General features: G+C 28.8%; 3 protein-coding genes across 5 annotated transcripts in view; 1 reads left to right on the forward strand and 2 right to left on the reverse strand.

Annotated features, from left to right (window-relative positions):
- Window positions 1-21,459, forward strand: part of LOC147814401 (uncharacterized) — a 129,737-nt gene that overhangs the window by 24,044 nt on the left and 84,234 nt on the right. For 2 of the 3 annotated variants that reach the window (XR_015431243.1, XR_015431244.1), the window contains one exon: window positions 9,326-10,058. The exons of the other annotated variant lie outside the window; for it this stretch is intronic. The gene's annotated coding sequence lies outside the window, so the exon portion shown is untranslated. Of the gene's footprint in view, window positions 1-9,325; window positions 10,059-21,459 lie in introns of those variants that run through there. 3 annotated transcript variants of the gene reach the window in all.
- Window positions 7,633-11,425, reverse strand: LOC107444922 (uncharacterized). The gene is made up of 3 exons (XM_016059193.5): window positions 11,365-11,425; window positions 10,062-10,112; window positions 7,633-8,245 (listed from the first exon to the last, which is right to left on the reverse strand). Exons 1-3 carry the CDS (start codon window positions 11,374-11,376, stop codon window positions 7,682-7,684), a joined length of 627 nt encoding a protein of 208 aa, XP_015914679.3. The 5' UTR covers window positions 11,377-11,425; the 3' UTR covers window positions 7,633-7,681.
- LOC107444917 (uncharacterized) lies at window positions 17,037-19,853 on the reverse strand. Its single transcript, XM_087155585.1, has 3 exons — window positions 19,668-19,853; window positions 18,778-18,828; window positions 17,037-17,567 (listed from the first exon to the last, which is right to left on the reverse strand). The coding sequence occupies exons 1-3, from the start codon at window positions 19,677-19,679 to the stop codon at window positions 17,082-17,084; spliced, it is 549 nt and encodes a 182-aa protein (XP_087011711.1). The 5' UTR covers window positions 19,680-19,853; the 3' UTR covers window positions 17,037-17,081.

Raw genomic sequence — 21,459 nt, forward strand, 5'->3', positions numbered from 1 at the left:
ACTTTTCGTAAAAGTAACAATGAAATAGGATTTTATTGCAGAGCTGTTTGTTAGTAAATGTGATAAAATTTGGTAACTTCATCATTAAACATTAGAGTATGTCTTAAAACCCGTATATTCGGTTTAATTTACTTTTCCGTTTTCAATTTTTACTAAATGTGTGGTTTTAAGAACTTAAATTTTGAAAACCCGAATTTCCAAGAAACCATTACCAAACGCGTTGAAAAATTATTAATTGAATAATTTAAATGCGGTATATTTTAGCTTTATTACCAAAATTGCCATTACACTACAGGTACGTCAGTTTATCAGATTTGTTTCTTCTAGGCAGATTTATAGTAGCACATAGGAACGCAAACGAACGAATTTATTTTATTGCTTAAATTTAACTGCGCAAAATTTAGAATATATATTTTCAGTGTCTTTTTACTTAAAAAATTATCTCATTTTATTTATTCATTTTATTTGTATATACTTTATGTCTGTTAAGTATAATGTGTTCAACTTATTCATGATGTACGTTAAAAGAAACGAAAGATTTTTGAAAAGCGGTATTAACCTAGTCAGAGATGTTATTCTAAAACAAGTGTTAAATTATTTATGTTGGCGAAGCACACTGTTGACGCTTCCGTCACAGTATTATTGAATATTGACACGACCCACCCTATTTGTGTAGGGTTTACGTCAAACAGAAATTGTACAATAATTAGAAAAAAAAGTTACATAAACACCCAAAGGGGCAAACAGACAGTCAAAAGACATTTTTTAACCATAGTAGTAAAATCACATTTTTTAACCAAAGACCATAGTAGTAAAATCAAACACAATAAAAACACAATGTATTAAGATCGAACACAAAAAGAGTTAAAATTACTGAGATTACATCGTAATGGAAAAATGCAAGTAAAACCGATAAAAAGAAATATTAAAAAGTTGATAGTGATAAAAAAAAACCTTGAAAGCATAGAATCAAGCCCCAGTAGAAAAGATGAATGACAATTAATGAGTAACATAAAATCATTAAAGAAAAAACATTAAAAATGGAATAAAGTAAAACAATAAGTTAAAAGCCGATGAAATGCCTGAGACACCCAAGAATTAGGGAGCGCAGGTTCCGGGTGTTATTGCCTGTCTCCGAGTACATCTTCCAGTGTTTGTTTAATAATAGAGATGATAATTTTTCTGCAGGCCAAATTGGCAAAACATTGGTGTTGATTAAAATTGTTAAAAATATTGTCACGAAGTGTCCGGAAATGGGAGCAATTAAAAATTAAATGATCGATTGTTTGTTGTTCCCCACAGTAATTGCACTGAATGTTTTTATTAAATAGTCTATTTTGATGTTCTCCAAACACTCCATGACCCGTTAAAAATTGGTTAAAATAAAAATTTGCCTGCAGTCTGTTTAGTTTTGGTTCCTTGAAGAATTTAAAAGTTTGCCTGCCCTTCCCGGAACTCTGCCACTCCCGCTTCCAGCGACTCATATTGTGTGATTTGACCACGGTTTTAATTTGGGCATTGGAACTGGGGACTTCAATTGAGATGTTGCAGTCACTCGTGGCTTCTTTTGCTGCCCGATCCGCCTCCTCGTTGCCTTGAATGCCCACATGGGCTTTGACCCAATTGCAATCAATGTTGTCATGCCAAAGAAGTTTTATCTCTTCCACAAGTTTTGAAATAGGCTTTGGATTGTTTAGTGCTTGCAACGAGGACAGCGAATCGGAGTAGATGGTTGCCCTGGGATAATTCATGTCAGAAAGCCATGAAATTGCCCTTTTAATTGCCATGAGCTCTGCAACATAAACGCTAGAGTTATTGGTGAGTCTGATGGAGGCCACCTCAATAGTCTCACCATCCAATTTCACAATCATGCCCGAGCCTGTTCTATATTCCTTATCGTTAGTATTGGGGTTGGCGACCTCCATCCTCGAACCATCAGTAAAAATTTCAAGTCCCGTATTAATTGGTAGAGACTTACAGTAGGGCACAGAACGAAAAGTGGATGGGTGAAGCCTAGATGGAGGACAGTCAGGACGTGCAGTCTGTAAAACAGCCCTAATATCCGAGTCAAAGTCTTCCAGTCGCCACTGCCACCTAAGTCGTTTGACACAAATATCATTAATTACTTTAAGGTGAATAGGTTCCACCCCCGCCAGTATCTGGAGGGCCTCTGTGCTGGTAGTTGCATAAGCTTTAGTTATGAGTATTAGCGAGGACCTTTGGATGGAATTTAATTTATCATTGATCTTATTAGTATTACGATACCAGACACTGGCGGCATATAAAATGATGCGTTCTGTGGCCCGCAGGTAGATGGTTTTAAGTATTTTTGGCTTAAGTCCCCAGGTCGCCCTGGCCACCCTTTTAATAAGATTGTTAAAGTTTCCTACTCTCTCCTTGACCTGGTTAACTCTCTCCTTCCGTCACAGTAAAATGAATCTCGTCTTTTTCGAAATATCATCCTTTAGCCTCAATCACAGCAGCGCATATTTTTGCCAGTCTTTCTCTCAGTTTTTGTAATGTTCCAGTCGAGATCTGGTTCCAGCAACTAACTTTTTCTAACATTTCTATCGAGTTCATCACCAAATGGCTCATTATTAGGATTGAAGGGGCCAATCCATGTATTTCAGTACTTTTTTTCTTTTCTTTTGATGCAATGTAGCTTCTACACAATTTCGATGAATGTTTTGGATCGTTCTCCTGCAGGGGGAAAAAAATCATTGACCAACGATTCTCTATCCACATGGAAAAGCGCATTGCTGCAATATTCTGTGATTAATATTTTTGATCCACAATTCTATCTTTTCTTACAAGATCTCCAACTTTGTCACCGGCAAAACATCTTCAAACCATGACTGAACCTCCACCATTCTTCACAGTTGATAGTCAACATTGATTTGTCTAAAACGACGAACATACTGACTTGGTTTGCTTTCAAACAACTCAAATTTTGACTCGTAAACAAAAACATTTCACCACTGTTCTAAAGACCAGTTAACATGATTTTAGCTTATTGTAGTTGTTTAACTATTTTTTGTTTTTTTAAAAGATTTTTTCTAGCAGCTACACAACCTTTTAAACCATAGTCACGAAGTCGAAGTTGCACAGTAGCTGCTAACGCAGTTTTCTGCCTAGTAGCATTCAATTCCTCACTGATTTCAGGTGCTGTTCGAGTACGCTGCCGCTTGCTTTGAATGCAGATAAACTTATCCTCTCATTTGGACGTTATTCTAGGTCTCCCTGATCGTTGGCGGCTCTTATTTTGGCCAGTTTCTTTCCTCCTTTGCAAAGTTCTGACAATAGAGGAAACATTAGTTTCAGAGGCAAATTGTCTACTTGAATAGCCTTCTCCATGAAGTGCAATAATAAGTGAACGTTTTTCGGTACTTTTTTCTGATTTTTTACCCATATTTCTATAGTAAATTGTATAAAGGAATGCAAACTTTTGGCTTTAATATGTTATTCTGCTAAATTAAGGCTATTATATTTTAAATGTGCTATGTACATGAACTTAAATTATAATGAATCTTACAAAGAAGATGAAAACTAAATTAATTATAAACTAAAAATTAAGGATATTTTTTTAATAAATTACACTTTTTTTATAATTGGTATTTACATGCACTTTCGTTCATTTCCCAATCAAATACTGAATAGATACAAATGTATATATATATATATATATATATATATATATATATATATATATATATATATATATATATATATATATATATATATATATATATATATATATATATATATATATATATATATATATATATATATATATATATATATATATATAAACGTATTTGCTATTTCTGTTTAAACTTAGAATGGATCGTTAGCGCTTCATATTTTTTTCGAAACTTCTCGTTTATGCCTATAACAAATTCTTTGTACGAAATTTAAAAATATAGCAGCAAATTGTAGTTTTAAAATTTAGTTTTAAAAGTTATTTAGCTATTCGAAAGGAAAAGGTTTCCATCCGAACTGATCATAAAGAAAGAAAATGAAATAAAAACTATTTTCAACCACAATAGGAGACCCCAAGGCTATTTAACTATTCAAAGAAAGTAATGAGGCTATCAGCAAAAAGAAAGATCCCCCCCCCCGCCAACTAGAACTGATACTTCTATTGGTAAAAGAGGAGAGGACAGGCAGAAATGAAGAAAGGACAGGCAAGAGACGTGGTTTAGGCTATTTTCACAGTTTTTTTTTTTTTTTTTTTTTTTTTTTTCGTATTTTCTCATTTTTCTCTGATAATAACACATTTCATACTTCAAGAAAATACTTAAGGAAATTTTTTTTTGGAAGCTTGAAATGTATAGATTGCGTTCATGCATTCAAAAATAAGGATTTGCTGAATGAATTTTGATGAATAACGGATTTCTAGAAGATAACTCGATTACCGTTATTTCATTTCCATTAATAATCTAAAATTTGCAGTAAAAAAAAGTGAATGAACAGAAACTTAGAGTAAATTATGAAGTTTCAAATGCTGAAAGAATTTTTTTCAAAATATCAAAATGCAAAAAAAATCATGTGACGAAGACACTCCTATAGAAAAAGCATTAACTGCTGGCAATGAGATGGGAAGGAATGCGTCCTCTTAACTAAACCTAGTAAATATTTCGGACTTTTACCAAAATGACTGTGAGATTGTCAACATTCACCGAAGTCAAAAAACACCAATTTTGTTTATTCGTAGTAACATATACACCATACAATTTAATATTTTTTGAACCTCATTAAGTAAAGTAATAAAAAAAATTTTAAAAATATTATTTTTTACATTGGTTTCTTTTTGAATTACTAATTTCTATTAATATGTGCAAAAATCATTTGATTTTCTATAAAACTTCTCCAGATTCTGCTAAATACGTTGAAAGTGAGATTAACATGAAGTAACTCAATCTTTCGACAGCACTCTTGCCGAAACTATAGGAACCATAATTTCCGAATAGCGGCTAGACTCCGCAATTTAATAGTCGAAAATGAAAAAGAGGAAGTACATTCTAATATCTCTTCCTCTAACTTAATTAATAGGATTGATTAATAGGTTTGTATTAATAGGATTGATTAATAGAACATTCTCTAACTTAATAATTAGGATTGATAATTAGATAGTAAAAATCCGACTATTAGAACAAAAGTCATGAAAGTTTTTTATTATTATTACTTTGCTCCGCACTATACAGTGAGCAAAAAAATAAACGGGCCACCCTGATTAACTTGAATAACACTTCGGGTCTTTACGTTCTGAGACTCAATCTTAATGGTTTGAGGGGATGATCTCAAATCTGTAAAGTAATTACTGCAGACGATATTTTAAGTTAATAAATCACACACAAAAACACACTTTATGTTAGTAAACATGTTTTTTTTTCTTTCTTTTTTTTTTGTTGACTGATTCGGATGTTTCACCCCCAAAATAAGGGGGCAGTCGCAATCTTATAAATAATGTGACAATAGTTAGGTCAGAGGGGCTATCCGAAATTTGTGCTTCTTAATATTAACTTCACCTTTTTGCGTATAACACTAAATATCACAAAAAAAATTTGGCACAAAACTATAAAATTCATTATTCAAGACAATTCCCTGCAAATAGTAACTTTTAGTAAATATTTATTACTCTTTAACATTTCACTTAATAATGAGTGAATTGAAAATTTACACACTTTTTTTATTATTTTACTAACTTATGATGGTTAAGCGATTGAAACAATTTTGCACACAATTACAAAATTCGTCTATCCAAAAATAATACCATGCGAAACATAAATTTTAGTAAATATTTATAATTTTTCATTAATTTATTTAAAATTAATTGAAAACCTTTTAAATTGAAAGGAATACAATTTTAAAAGACTGTAATTTTCGAAGGCAAAATACAAATTTTAGTGAAATTGGTCAAAAATTTCGAAAAAAATCAAATTTTAAAATTATGTTTTTTTTTTAAATTCGATTTCTTAGGAAGTATTCGACAAATTTTTCTCAAATTTTGTGTTTTCCCCTTCGAAATTGCTTTCTTTAAAATGATGTAAAAACTTGTAAACCTTACAATTCGAAGGTTTTTCAACTATTGTTAAATAATATAATAAATAATTATAAATAATTATAAATATTTACTAAAAGTTATATTTTGCATGTAGATGAACGAATTTTATAATTGTATGCAAAAAATTTTCAACTCGCTGAGAAATTTTGCGTGTTACTGCGAAATACGCAAAAAGTAAAATTAACAATAAGAGATCCAAACTTTGGATCTCTCTCTCTCCTGACCTAACTACGGAGACCACATTTCCCAGATTGCGCCAACTCTCAATATTTTGGGAGTCTGAAATCCGAATCCGTTGAAAACAGGTTTGTTCTTTCGAGAAAGAATGTTTTTGTGTCTGATTTTGTAACTTAAAATATCGTCTGAACTTATTAATTATTTGAGCACAATTTTGAACCTTTAAGATTGAGTCTAGAACATGAAGATCTTATCATTAGATCAAAAGTTATTCAGGATTGTTTGTTTATGTAGAGCTGAACCGCAAATTAATTTTAAGGACTTACAGAGTATTTAAAAATTTAAAAGGTTTGTTTATTTCTCATTGAAGTGATTTTCAATGATGGTCAACCATAAGAAGTTTCCCTTGTGAAATGGCTTAGCTACTCAAAAGGAGTGCGTGCCTACATTATTTTTTTAATCTTCTCTATAAATTTATGTGTCAATTATAAGAGTAGACATTCTATAAGCAATAAGGGTTTCTCAAACGTGAAAATATTTTGATTTTAATTTACCCTTATTTTATAAGTAAATAAATATTAATATTTCGAAGTTATAAACTTGCACCATTAAGAAACATAATTGTAAATATTTATTATTTTTTATTATTTTATTTAATGATAGTCGAAGGAATTTCGAATTGTAAGGAGTACAACTTTTTACATCATTTTAAAGTATCTAATTTTACATAACAAAATACAAAACTTGAGCGAAATTTAGGGAATACATAGTTCCTGAGTAATTTAATTTTGAAAGAGACTTATATTTGAAACTGGGCGGAATTATCTCTGGATAAGCAAATGTTACACTTGTGATCAAAAATATTTCAATTCCTTCAGAAAAAATTCGATTAGCTAATTAAAATTTATATTATTAATTAAATTTCCAATTCACTTTCCTGACCCAACCTTTGGGATCATATTTCCCAGATTGCACTTACCCCCTATGTTTTGAGAGTTAGAAATATAAATCAGTCAAAAGAATTTATGTTCAATCAGGGAAAGTACGTTTTCGTGTCTGATTTCGTAATTTAAAATATCGTTTACTCTAAACAATTAGCATATTCGAAGTTGAACAATTAAGATTGAGTTGTAAAACGTGAAGACCTGATCATTAGATGAAAATTTATTCATGGTGCTTGTTTTTTCTTCGGTCCACTGTTCGTCTTTTATAATTAATTTTCAGTTAACAGGGTTCCAACTTATAACTGGACAAATGAGCAACATTATAAATATATATTTCAAATGTATATAACACCCCAGCGCACATATCGCAACGTACTACCAAAGTTAAATATTTGAATTTTTGTTAAAAACAAGTTGAAGAATTAAAAATTCAGAAATAAACAAGTAACCATTTTACAAAAAATTTATTTCCTACATATTTATAAAAATTTTTTAATTAGTAACCATATCTGGCATAAGGTAGCGTGCCTAACAATGCACTGGCTAATCCATATCCACCAAATCCTGCACCGTAACCGAGACCATTGTAACCAAGTCCATAACCACCAAATCCATAGCCTAAGCCAGCGTTCCCTCCATGACCATAACCAGCATAACTATGTCCGTGAGCAACATGACTATGTCCATGAGCAACATGACCATGTCCATGAGCAACATGACCATGTCCATGCGCAACATGACCATGTCCATGGTTAGCATAGGCATTTCCATAACCAGCATATCCTCCATAGAGATGACCATGTGCTGGAGCAGATGAATGGATGTGAACAGCAGCTGGATTCTGGTTAGCTGTTCCTGGTTCGTTGGTCTTGACTTGGGCTCTGAAACCACCGTGGTCAGCTACATACTGTACTCCTCTGTGGATTCCACGATCATCTGTAAATCCATAACTTCCTGTCACATGACCACCAGTTCCGGATTCTTCCCTGTGTTGCTCGCCGTGCTTGTCTTTGATGCTGTATCCAAATTTATAGGGCTTAGGTGCGTGATGACCATGGTCCTAGAAATAAATTTAGGTTACAATAGGTTTATGTAACCACGGATTATAAGCCGATACTTAAAAATAACTGACTAATTATGACTAACTTATTAAACTAACTAATTATGAATTGTGAACTAAGGGTTTGACATTCTATTTTATCTGAGCTAAATTTTCCTTCATCAATTAATACGTAAAATCAGAAGAAAATTAATATTAAAATATATTATACTCACTAGAATATTAAAATTTGCTCTTAGAATAGGAAACCTACTTAGATTATTAAAACTTGCTAGCAGTAATAATTTTTAAATGTTATAAATCATTTAGACTAATATTTTTTTCGATGATAACTACTTAATAATTAGTAATGAAATATTATGTTGAACGTTTGAAAAAAATTGTAAGAAAATACCCAAAACATAGTTATAAATTATAACTTTTCTTTCTTTTCTTCTTGTCTGTAGATCATTGCAAAAGCCTATCGGACCACAAGAGGAGATATGCAGTCTATGTTTACGTTATTTAAGAGATGGGTGTCATGTCCCGGTATAGTTGTTACCGTGAATGACTGAAATCAAGAGAATGTAAACATTCACCGGTGAATAGCAGCAATCACAAAGTCTCTTTGGTGAATGTCTGAAATATTTGTTATATCCGATTTGATAATAATTTATTCGTTGATATTATTATATTTATTCGATATTTTAATATCTGCTGAGGTTAAATTTGGAGAAACATCTGTGTTCTCAGTTCCGGTTAAATGCATGCTGAACAGTGACTCTTGACTTTAATAAAACGTCAGTGTAGGGCATACCGGGCAAATGTATACCGGGAAATGGCAATTAACTAATCAATTCAATTGAGTGATCCATTATTTATTTAGGAAAAATTAAATATGAAAATTATAAATTAGCCAGATTTTTCAGAAAGTACTAAATAGAACTTTTTGAAAAACTTAAATAAAAAAGAAGGTTTTGTTAAAAATATTTCTTTGCAATAAAATTTTTTTTAATTAAGCGTGTCAATTTTCGCAATTTTTGTAAGAATTCTTCACGGAAAAACATTATTTAACATAATTTAATTTTTTCGTTGTTGTAGTTATTGCTGATCCTCTTCATCTGACATATGTTAGATACGCTCCAGGATGCCGTTGATCACTAGAAACTCCGCAACAAAAAGGAGATCTGATGTAAGACCCACCTTAGAAAGTCCAAGGCAAACCAGAATATGTTCCGGAGAAGTTAGTTGAACTCAGTATTTTTTGCAAGTAGGGAAGATCTTTCTGCCTCCCTCAAAAGTAAAGCACTTAAGATGGTCGCTTGCAAATCTGGCCAAAGCAGTCTGAGTTCTTTGGTCGCATTTTATGCCCAGAATTTTTTCGTTGTAAATTAAAGAATTAATTCTAAGTTGATACCTCTGATCAGAAAAGACATGTGTCCCCCTCTCCCAGAGGGTTTCTAACGTCGAAAAATATAGTAATTATTCATTCCAACTTACGTTTTATTGAATTGTCTGATATCATATAAATTTCTTACCCAGCATCATATAATAATTCAAGCGTAGTTTTATCTAATGATTAAACTGTACAATGGGCTATAATTTATCATTCTGTTTATTTTCTTGAAGACTAATAGACTTGATGATTTTTACATGTTTTAATTAGGAAACATATTACTCAAAATACTCGTACTCACAAAAAAAACCTTATATGCTTAAAATGCACATCCTGAAATAATAAACTGACTGAATAAAAAGCTAAAATAAATCCTTTATTTATATATTTTTATTGTGAAAGAAAATATAATTAAAATATTTATACAAGTAACTTTCTTACCAGAGGTGGGTGGGCAAAACTAACAAAAGCAATAGCAGCTAAGATTACAGCCTATAAAAATTAAAAATAAACAATAATAATATCAGAACTAAATATTTCCCAAATTAGTTTAATACAAACACAAACATAACATATCAATTACACAATATTGTATTAAGCAATATTATACGAAGAATTTTATTAATATTATATACTAATTTGTATCACTTGAAACACATATACTACACTGAGAAAAAAAAAGTATGGTCAAAACATCCAGAGTATGGTAACATTCACCGTGTTTCTATTTCTATTGGAACCTTTGCCAATGAAATGCCTTTGAAATGATTTCGGAAAAATTAACAATTAAATATGATCTTATAATGTGTGATAAAATTTAGTAAATGTGGTAAAAATTGATAATTTTTGTCATGATAATTTAGAACATGGGATAGAAGCATTTTTTTCTTGGTTAAATTTACTTTTCAATATTGTATTTATTACACAGAATGTCTGGTATCAGGAACGACAAACTTGAAAACCAGAATTGCTGGAAAAGCGTGGTCATATGAAGGGAGGAATTAACAAATGAGTGCTTTAAATACCGTGTACTTAGGTTTCATTACCAAAATTTTTGTACCGAAAATATCATTACCATTCAGCACGGTAATTTTGAACTATTTTTTTTTTCATTTTATAAAATGAAATGTTATTTGTTACAATTATTTAACCAAAATTATTTTTTGACATCTAGCGAAATTTTGAAAAATACAATTTTAAAAGATATCCATCACTAAATAAATGATTTCTCATAAAACAGTAATTGAGATTTATTTAAGTTAATTAAAAAAAATAAAAATTTGAGAAATAAGCTGTAAAAAGAAAGGCTGTAAATGAGTGTGCATGTTCTCTCACTTATCTTATATCACTTACATATATCTATATTTCTAGGCAAGTACACTTGATTTGCTTTAGTAATTTTCAAAAATGTAAGTCATTAAAGTTACCTGAAATTTTAAGTTATATTATTAAAACGACATACAGAAATTTCATCAAATAATCTGTTTTTAATTTAACCTTTCATTAAAGTAGTATTTAAGTTTAATATTCACAATAAAGAAAAAAACTACCGTTTCGATTAAATTGCTCTTAAAAATTAAGGACACAATGCCAATTAAAAATACTAAATATCATAACTTACTACTGATATTTTTTATTTACTTACTTGACTTACTGAGATACCGTAAAATTATCGCAAGTAAGTATTGCAAAAAAATTAAGTTTTAAATATCATATGCTTTTAAACAGTGAAAAAAATTCTTACCTTTGAAATCATATTGTATTGATTAAGTGACTAAAGCAAGAATGATAGTGAGAAACTTTTCTTCAAAGCATTTATATAGCAGTGAAAAAACACATTAATGCCTGTTTGACAAGAATTTAAATCACTTTAATGCTTCAATAATTTTGTTGAACTTGATCAATTTTTGGAAACTTGAACTTGTTTCTTTCTGGAATGTCCACTCATTAAAAATAACTCAAATTTCTTTACATGTTTCATAATTCATTAATGAACCATTTATTGATAAAAAAATTTCCTAATTCATCTCCACTACTCATTAAGTTTCATTTAGAATGTTAAGAAGTGGAGCTTATTTAATTCATTTAGAACATTAATTAATTATTTATTTGGATAATGTTAATTACTGAATTTAATTTTATTTTGTAAAGAAGTGAAGCTAATTTAATTTATTTGAAATGTTAGTTGATTATTTATTAATGTTAATTAATGAATTTAATTTTCATTTAGAATGTTAAGAAGTGAACCTTATTTAATTCATTTAGAATGTTAATTAGTTATTTTAGGTCAATGTTAATTAATGAATTTAATTTTATTCATAATGTTAAGAATTGAAACTAATTGAAGTTTCAATCTACTTTCCTTATGGAGTCATTTACTAAAGAACAATTACGAAAAAATACTGTTCAACAGAGAAAAAGATACTATGTCATATTTTGTGTAAATCGAATTTGAATTGAGTGTAAATTTTTAAAAAAAAACAGTTTCCTTCATTTATTCGCAATTACGAGTCAATAATTAACTTACAAATTTATTACATAAATTCTATCCTCCATGCCAAAATAGTTTTTTTTCTTGCAAAAATATGTATTTTGTAGATTTTTCAATCATATTTATAAAGTACTGAAGTTACATTGTGTTACAGTAGTTTAAACTTCATAATTTAACTGCATAAAATTCACCTCAAAACATTCAACAATTTGTATTTCAGGCGTAAATTTTTTATAATAAAAGCACTCGAATTTCAAGTTTTTTCTTATCTTTTTTTAAAATTCATACAATATAAAGGCACTTAGAATTTTATTTCATAAATTTTCACCATAAAACCAACAATTTTTAAACAGTGAGATATTTCATGAGAACAATCTTGCAACATTGTGTCGCATCATTTTGTTTCCTTCGAGCTGTTTAGTGTTTTTCTCCAACTGTTTCCAGAAATGCCAGCCAAATTTAGAATTCTTTTTTAAGAAAAGCATGACAAGCAGTTTAAGGATGAAAAGAGTAATTTATAATACATCCAATAAAATTGCACTGCAAGAAGTATATTTGCTATATAGGTACCTTTCTTATAATATTCACTCCATAAATCAGTCTATTTCATACATTTTGCAATCGATTTGTAATGTTTGTAAATCATTTTACAGATTTTCACCCCAACATCGACAGCTTTAAGACGTTAACAAATTTTTTATACAGTCTTTTTTTTTTTAAAAAAAAGTTGTCTTTGAATTTTACCTGTAACTTCTTTTAGAAAGATCGCACAAATGCTAAATATTTCTGATCATGAATGACTAAAATTTAAACAGTTCAATTTACAATCCTCAAATTTATTTTTAAGTTTTCAAACCAAAATATAAATGTTTTGGACATAAACATGTTTTTAAAAAATAACTCCGACAACAATTTATTATTATTTATTTTCAATGACATTTGAAATGTGTAAATTCTTTTATGTACTCTGAAATCAGTCGATCAATTATTCTTAATGAAATCATTTTCTTAATGGAAAAATGCTTAATATTACAATGAAATATATGTTTAAACACGGAGAAAAAATTCTTGTTAAATTTTCGAATTGTATAGAAAAAAATTTCTGCTTTTTTAAAAATAAAAAAAAGACGAAGAAAAGAACATAATTCTGGTAATGAAGTCCAAAATATATGGCACATAAATTATTCATGTAGAAACGATTTCTTGATAGGGTAACAATTATACTTATTGTACGAAAGCTTTAGTTCAAAAATTTATTCCAAACCATTTATCTATCATAATTTCAATTTTTTCATATTCCTTCTAACCTGGACATCCTTTGTCAAAGCATATTAAGATTTTTTAAAAAAATGCTTGCCAAGAAAATTTTCAGAAAGAACAACGTTAAGTTAATCGTAACAGAATGCTAATCGCTAAAAAAAATATAAACTTTTGTGTTGGAGAACAAGTTATTTGTTTCTCCCCGACTCCTCTAAAAATTTAAGTAAATTTCCAAAACTGTTTTATACTTTCATATGCAGTTTACATAACAAAATCCTTCTCTTTAAATTTTTAAACGGTAAAACTAGGTTTTTATCAAGCAGCAAAGAATTCTGGCAAAATCACCGTACTTTTACGGTAAAGATATTTCTGGTGAAAGAAACCAAAATTCTAAGAATTTAACCAAAATATACGGTTTGTAAGCCATTCATACGAAAATTTTAGCGTTATCTGTTTTTCCGTTTACCGGAAATTCTGCTTTTCAAAATTATAGTCCTTATTACAATACATTTAGTAACAAATAAAAAATCCAAAAGTAAATGCAACCAAATAAAAGGTTTCTATGCCATGCTCTAAGTCATCATGACAAAATGATCAAATTTTAGCACACTTATTGAACTTAATCACATAAAATAAAAAACACTTGAATGAAAGTATTTTCATCTTATTATCTCATTAAATAAGTGGCAAATTTGCACACTATTTTTATTCAATCTGCCAGTAGTAAAGTTCAACATTGAGCCGATTTATCTGATTACCGTTAATCCGACGACTGATTCCCGTTTGATATTAGTTGAACCCCGCTATAGTGAAGCCAATGTAGACCCGGCACTAGATTCACTATAAATGATTATTATCGATATCCAAAATCTTTAAAGCAATATTTAATATTATTGCTGTAATTAACAATTGTAATAGTACATCATTTGCTATATTAATTATCAAATAAGTAAATATGTTTTGTCTCTTTGCAGCAAATTTTCTTTACAGAGAATTTCTCCTCATAAGGAAATTTTTAATCGGAACATTAAATAACTTTCAAAGCATTCTCTCAATAATGAAGGGATTGTCAACTTGTAAGGATTTTTTTAGATATTTACCTTATCAATTTATGTTGGAATTTTTTAGATGTTTACCTTTTTATATCCATCTTCTTTGCAGAAAAAAGCAAAGAAAAGTTCAGATTTCTGTGAAAAAAATTCGCCCTTCTGCGTTTCTGCTTTTAGAACCGCACGCATTATTCATTCCAGAAAAATGACTCATTTTAAACATTTCTTTATAATATGAATTACTTGCTCATTTATTTAAAGTGGTAATTTTATATTTTTGAAATTAACGAAAAGATTTATCATTTATTTAAGTATTTGCCAAAAAGAAATTTTAGTTCGCTGTAAACGAACTACCAATTTCTCAACAGCTCACTATAAGCGTTTGAAATAGCAATAGTTATTTAACAATATTTACCGGATGCAAAAACTTTCACTACAACTGTGAGTGTTTACTCTCAGAAAAAGTATGGTCAAAACTACCAGAATATGATACAATTTACACTGTTTCTGACTCGAAGGGAACAATAAATTATATAGAAGTGCATTGGTAATGATTTTAGTAAATTTAACAATAAAATATAGTTTTATTATATACTATAAGCTTTGATAAATATAGTAAAATTTGGTAGTTTTATCATAATACCTTAGAGTATGCTGGTATGAAAACCCTTCATTTGGTTAAATTTACTTTTCAGCATTGTATTTTTTATTAAATGTGTAGGAATAAGAACTATATAATTTTGAAAACTGAACTTTTCGGTAAACCGTTATCATATGAAAGGAAAAATTATCAAATGCATTGTTTAAATACCATATATTTTAGTTTTACTAACCAGAATTATGGTTTCTTTTTTACCAGAAATGACATTACTATACATTTCGGTAATTTCACAATAATGTCTCTCATTTTTTAATATATCTCGGAGTTATTATAACGGGCTAAGATTGTATATACTTCATTTATCCCGTTTTTAAATATTTACTTTTTTTGCATAAAGGGTAACACATTTATTATTTTGCTTCCTTGTTAATTTTTTTAGATCATTCTTTTCATGTCATGAGTCATTTTTTTAGAAAAATATATCTTAATTCTGAAGTTTAATGATAAAGACAAATATTTCGAATTTATTAAAACCGTGTTGCGTTGTTTTAGGCTGGTGAAATACGAAAAAAAAGCACACTAGAAGTTTTTCAAAAACTGTTGTTACAGATGGCCATGGGGTGGCAGGGAAAAGAAAATAATTCTAGTCCATACTTACAGACATTGTCCGTAAGTATAGGCTAGGATTATTTTCTTTATAATAGTAGAATTATTTTATAATATTGAAATAGAAGAATTATTTTATAATATTGTAATAGTAGAATTATTTTATAATACTGTAATAGTAGAATTAACAAGAATTATTTTCTTTATTAGTATAGACAAGATTTTCTTTATAATTTAATCTTTGGAATTATTTTCTTCTTTCAGTGTAGACTAGAATTATTTAAGTATAGACTAGAATTATTTCCTAAGTAGTTCTGATGTAGTAGTAGTTTTGCATCAGTACCAAGCATAAAAATAATTTTCCGGATCAAGTTACAGTTAAAAGTACTGGCCCTCAGGGGGCCAATACTCGTGACCGTAAAATTCAATTTAATTCTGAAGTTTTACTGTACAAAAAATTCTTATATGACGCATTGTTTACAGCAATATTTACGATAAAATTACGTAATAACTGTAATTAAACATTTTTCCAAAAATCACGGTAAAAGTAGATTAAAGTGTAAAAATGAATTTTACGGTCAAAGTGAATCTTACGGTCAAAGTGAATTTCACGGATCCTGCACTCAATTTGTCAATACTTTTTCATTTGATCTGGAAATTTTTACAGTTTGGTAACTGGCATATAACAATTGGAATTTAGAATAAAGCCACTTGGTTCAAAAGTAAATCACTAAAACAGTCTATTTGTAATTATACCTTAGGGACAAGCCGGCGTGTGTTTGGAGATTTTATTTAAAGACTTGAATGTATCTTCTTGTAAGCTGTTGTTACAGTATGTAACTTCATAGCACTCCCAGTGAAAGCGTTGTAAACGAAGTGTGTTTCAATTTGAAAAGAAAAACATTGAACTATGAAAACTAATATCTACAGATAAGGTTTTAGAGAAACAAATTTTAAGTCTTAGAACATTGAAAATTACTTTTGATTTATTGTTTAAATTGTTTAAATGTTAAGGTAAGCTTCATAAAAGAAATATTATACAAAATACAGGAGACTTGGAAAGGAGACAGAAAACAAGAAAAAAGTGACTAGTCATTCCTCGAAATTATTTTGTATATGATTTAAATTTTGAAAAGGTATTTTCGTTTCCAAATTATTTATTCAAACACTAAATCAATATAAGATAGACAAGTGAAAGAATAAATTTCGCAGTTTTGGAATTATTTTCAAATAATTAGCAAAATATGCAACATTATCTTTAGAATAGCTCTATATTAGACATTATACTTAGACACATGGATAACAATTTTCCTTATTCTCTAATATTTAAGGAAAGTTTCAAAAATTGGTTTATTATTTCAAACTGTGTTAGGTATATATCAAATATATAAAAGCAACAAGTTTTCAAAAAAGAATTTTAATTTATTTCCTATTTATTTACACAAATTGTTGACTTAATAACCATATCTGGCATAAGGAAGAGTGCCTAACAATGCACTGGCTAATCCATATCCACCATATCCTGCACCATAACCAAGGCCATTATATCCAAGGCCGCCATAACCACCATACCCGTAGCCTAAACCAGCATTTCCAGCATAACCATGTCCGTGAGCAACATGCCCATGCCCATGACTGGCATAACCCCCAATTCCGGGACCACCATATCCTCCATAGAGATGGCCATGAGCTGATGAATGAATGTGAACGGCAGCTGGATTCTGGTTGGCGGTTCCTGGCTCGTTAGTTTTGACTTGGGCTCTGAAGCCACCGTGGTCAGCCACGTAGTTGACCTGTCTGTGGATACCGCGGTCATCTGTAAATCCGTAGCTTCCTGTCACATGACCACCAGTTCCGGATTCTTCTCTGTGTTGTTCACCATGTTTGTCTTTGACGCTGTATCCAAACTTGTAAGGCTTTGGTGCATGATGACCATGGTCCTATAAATAGCGTTAAAATTGAATTGATTATAAAAACCAATAATTATATCTGATAAAACTCGTAAGTGTAATTTTTACGTCTTAAAATTCTTGGAACATATGAAAAGATTTTACTTAAAGCAATTATATTCATTAAAATGCCCAAATCCATTAAAATTAATTTAAACTTCATGAAAAAAATGTATTTTTTAAAATTGCACAATATGGCATTTTAAAAAGTATGTTAATCTCCCAAACATTATCTCAGAACTTGATAGATTTGGATATAATTAGAGAAACAAAAAGAAATCAATTACGAAAATTTCAGGCAAAAAATTTTCTAAATTCAATCCTTTAGTAATTGGTAAGGTATAATTTCTGCAAAACACTTAAAATCACTCAATTTATCAACATTTTCAAGTAATTAAAATAAATGATCATTTTCTTTTTTTTTATATTTTCATAAAATTTTGTGTTTTTAATTTATTCTTTAATAAGATCACATCTCATTAAAATTTAAGAAATATAACCACTTATTTCATCTTAATTTTAGATATATTTAATAATTTCTATTTTGTTTTACTTGTAATATTCTACTACATTCGTGACGATATTTGATCTGTTTTGTTAATGAGAATGAACTAATTACAGAAAAGTATTCCTCACTAAAGTGTCAATTGATAAATATTGGTTTCACTCAAGTTTTTTTTAATGAAGCTTACATTGGAATTGGCAGAATCTATCTTCAATTAGTTTTATATTAATTTTCATTTAGTTCAATGTGTTTTTCTTTTTCATTTAAATAACAATATTAAACTACATAGTAATTTACATTTAATTTATTTTATAAATTGAAATGGCAGAGTTAAATTTGTTCACTGAAGAGTAATTTCAACTGATAACTGTTAACATCAATCAAATTTTCTGTTATTGACATTACATTATAATAAGAATAATTTAAAATTATAATGAAATAGATTGCATTTTAAATGTTTTTTATTCTAGTGTTTAGATATTATTCAAAAAACAAAGTTTAAATACATAGGTATTAATTAATTTAAAGTTTTAGATAAGATAATCGCATAGAAAAACTAAACTAAATTGATACAACTTCCAAAATTACATAAACTATGAGTTGATTATTACCAAAATACCAGGGCAATTTTTTATTGCTTTTATTATTTATTCAACAAAATACTGAAAAATATTGATAAAAACATTTATATATTACCACAGGAGGGTGTGCAAAAGCAACAAGAACTATAGCAGACAAGATAACAACCTGCAAAAAATCAAAGATAAATTATACCACGAATGCAATGCTATATTAAGGAATATTAAATAATTTTTTTGAGCAATCAATACAACAGTGTTATTTTGGAAAAAGTATGTGTTTTACAGAATTTTTAAACATAAATTTTTTATATAAAATCTCAGATAACAGATAACTTTCTCAGATAACTTTTTCAGATAAAACTACTTATATTTACTTTTTGCTACTTATATTACTTATGCATCCTGTATTTATATTTATTTACAATTGCGTACTGAGAGTAAATAAATTTATCGAAAAAAACTGTTACTATTTTCTGAATATTATATGTTATACTTTTTTCTTACTATTTTTATCATGGAAGAAATTTTTAGCATCAAATAGCTATTAGCGAAGAACATTCTTTAAAAAATACCTCGTATTAAATGCTCTGAAATTTTTCTCTCCTGTCTATCTCATATTAATTAAGCATTAATTTTTCTAATTACTATCTTAATATTTTAAAACAAAAAGTTTTGAAAACACTTATATGTATTTCATACTAGAAGTGATTTTACGATTTTTAAATTTTCTTATTAACATACACACAATGAAAGTTTGGAAAAATTTCAAAGTTTACAATTTCTGTGACAAAGGAATTTTTTAAAATGACAATACAAAGCAAATATCTGAATTAAGCTTATTTAATTTTATTGAAATGGTATTTAAATGCATTGCAAGTAGAAATTACTATCGAAAAACAATCAAAAATGATAAAACGTTCATACTGAAACCTTTTGAAAGTCAACGAAATAGAAATAAAGTATAAAATGGATCAAATGTTTTTAAACAATGAACAGAGTTCTTACCTGGGAAATCATATTGTACTGTCTTAAAGACCGATGAAAGATCTATGCTCAAAATCTTTTCTTCGAGTCATTTATATAGTTGTGGAAAAACATATTAATGCCTGTTTGACAAGAATTCAAATCATTTTAATGCTTCAATTATTCTGTTGAACTTGATCTTCATGTTGTTTTCTGGAACGTTACAGTCGTTAAAAATAACTCTAATTTCTTTACAAGTTTTGTAATACAATAATGAACCATTTATTGACAAGCATTTTTTTTATAATTCCTTACTTATACTAATGTATTTAATTTTCACTAAGAATCTTAAAATAAGAAATTCAGTAAAATTTATATCAATTTTCCTCATGGAATGGGAAAAAAATATAGTTCATAATAGAAAAAGGTATGTTGTAATATTTTATACAAACAAAAATTTATTTGAATGTTAAAAAACAAAAACAGTTTTCTTCACCGATTCCAAAAACATAAGGCAATTAAAAAAAACCAATAAGTCAATTTATTATATATATTACACCCTTAGTTACAAAATCACATTTTTTTAAAAGAAACTAGGCATATTTCGTAGATTTTTAAATGCGTTAAAAAATTTCAAATTTGCAAAACGATAAAATGCTTTTCACTTCAAAAACTACTGTCACAAAATTCATCTCGAAACATTTTACACAAAATATGCATTTCATCTATAATGTTTTCCAGTAAAATTACTCTAATTTCGAGTTTTCTAAGTAAAAGAATGAAGTATTCAGTGATTATTGAGAGTACAGAAATTTATTTTATGAATTTTCTCTACAAAACCTATACTTTTTAAACAGTGAAATAATTTATGGGATTCTCCTGTAATATCGGGCTGTATCTATTTGTTTTCTGCCAGTTGTTTCTTCAGCAGTTTCCAGAAATACCAACAAAACTCAGAGTTTTTTTCCAAAGAAAACATAACAAACAATTTAATGTTTAAGTTCATAATATAATGGTGAATTTAGTGAACAATTTAACAAAATGCATTGCAAGAGCTTTATTTTTAATAAGGGAACCTTTTATATCTGCCTCTTAATAAATTAGTCTGTTTCACACTCAAAACAATTTATTTGATATGTTTGTAAATCATTTTACTCAATTTCAAAACGACGTCTATAGCTATAGAAGAATGAAAAAAAATATTTGGCAGTCTTTTTTAAAAAAATGTGTTTTAATTGGGTACTTGTACTTCAGAAGGAGCTGAACTGTCCCCCATTATCGAGCAAACAGATCCCTAGTTACGTGGTGTTAACATTAACGTGAGAGCTTGAAGCACATTTCGATACTTAAAATAACTGCACAGTGATGAATTGGGCAGACAGTTTCACAAAAACAAAGGATTTCTGACGTAAGGATTTCCATCAAATCTCGAAAGAGAGAAGAAATGGGTAATAAGTTGCAGAAGATATAACTGGCAGCCTGGAAGTGGACCTCGCTTATAGGAGGTAAATACTCATTTATTTAAAATGAATTACATTTATTTACTTATATATGCAGTATATAAACGACCTTGCGTTGTTAGAACTAAATGCTTGTTTTTGTCTGTTTCTTTAAAAATAAATAAGTGAATTACTTTTCCGGGTTACTTGAATTGTTCAGCTCCAATTATATATCCAGTATAAGGATTTCAATTGAAAATTGCATTAAGTAAATATTTATTTAAAATATGACCTTTTAACAATATTTCCTAATTAATTTAGCAATTTTGAGCGTTTGTGAGGAATAAAATCAAATAAATTAAGACAAGAGATTGGCTAAATAAGTATTCGCTAAA

This window comes from Parasteatoda tepidariorum, chromosome 2 (genome assembly GCF_982258835.1).
Source record: "Parasteatoda tepidariorum strain Cologne lab strain chromosome 2, Ptep-v5.0, whole genome shotgun sequence".
Classification (NCBI taxonomy): domain Eukaryota; kingdom Metazoa; phylum Arthropoda; class Arachnida; order Araneae; family Theridiidae; genus Parasteatoda; species Parasteatoda tepidariorum.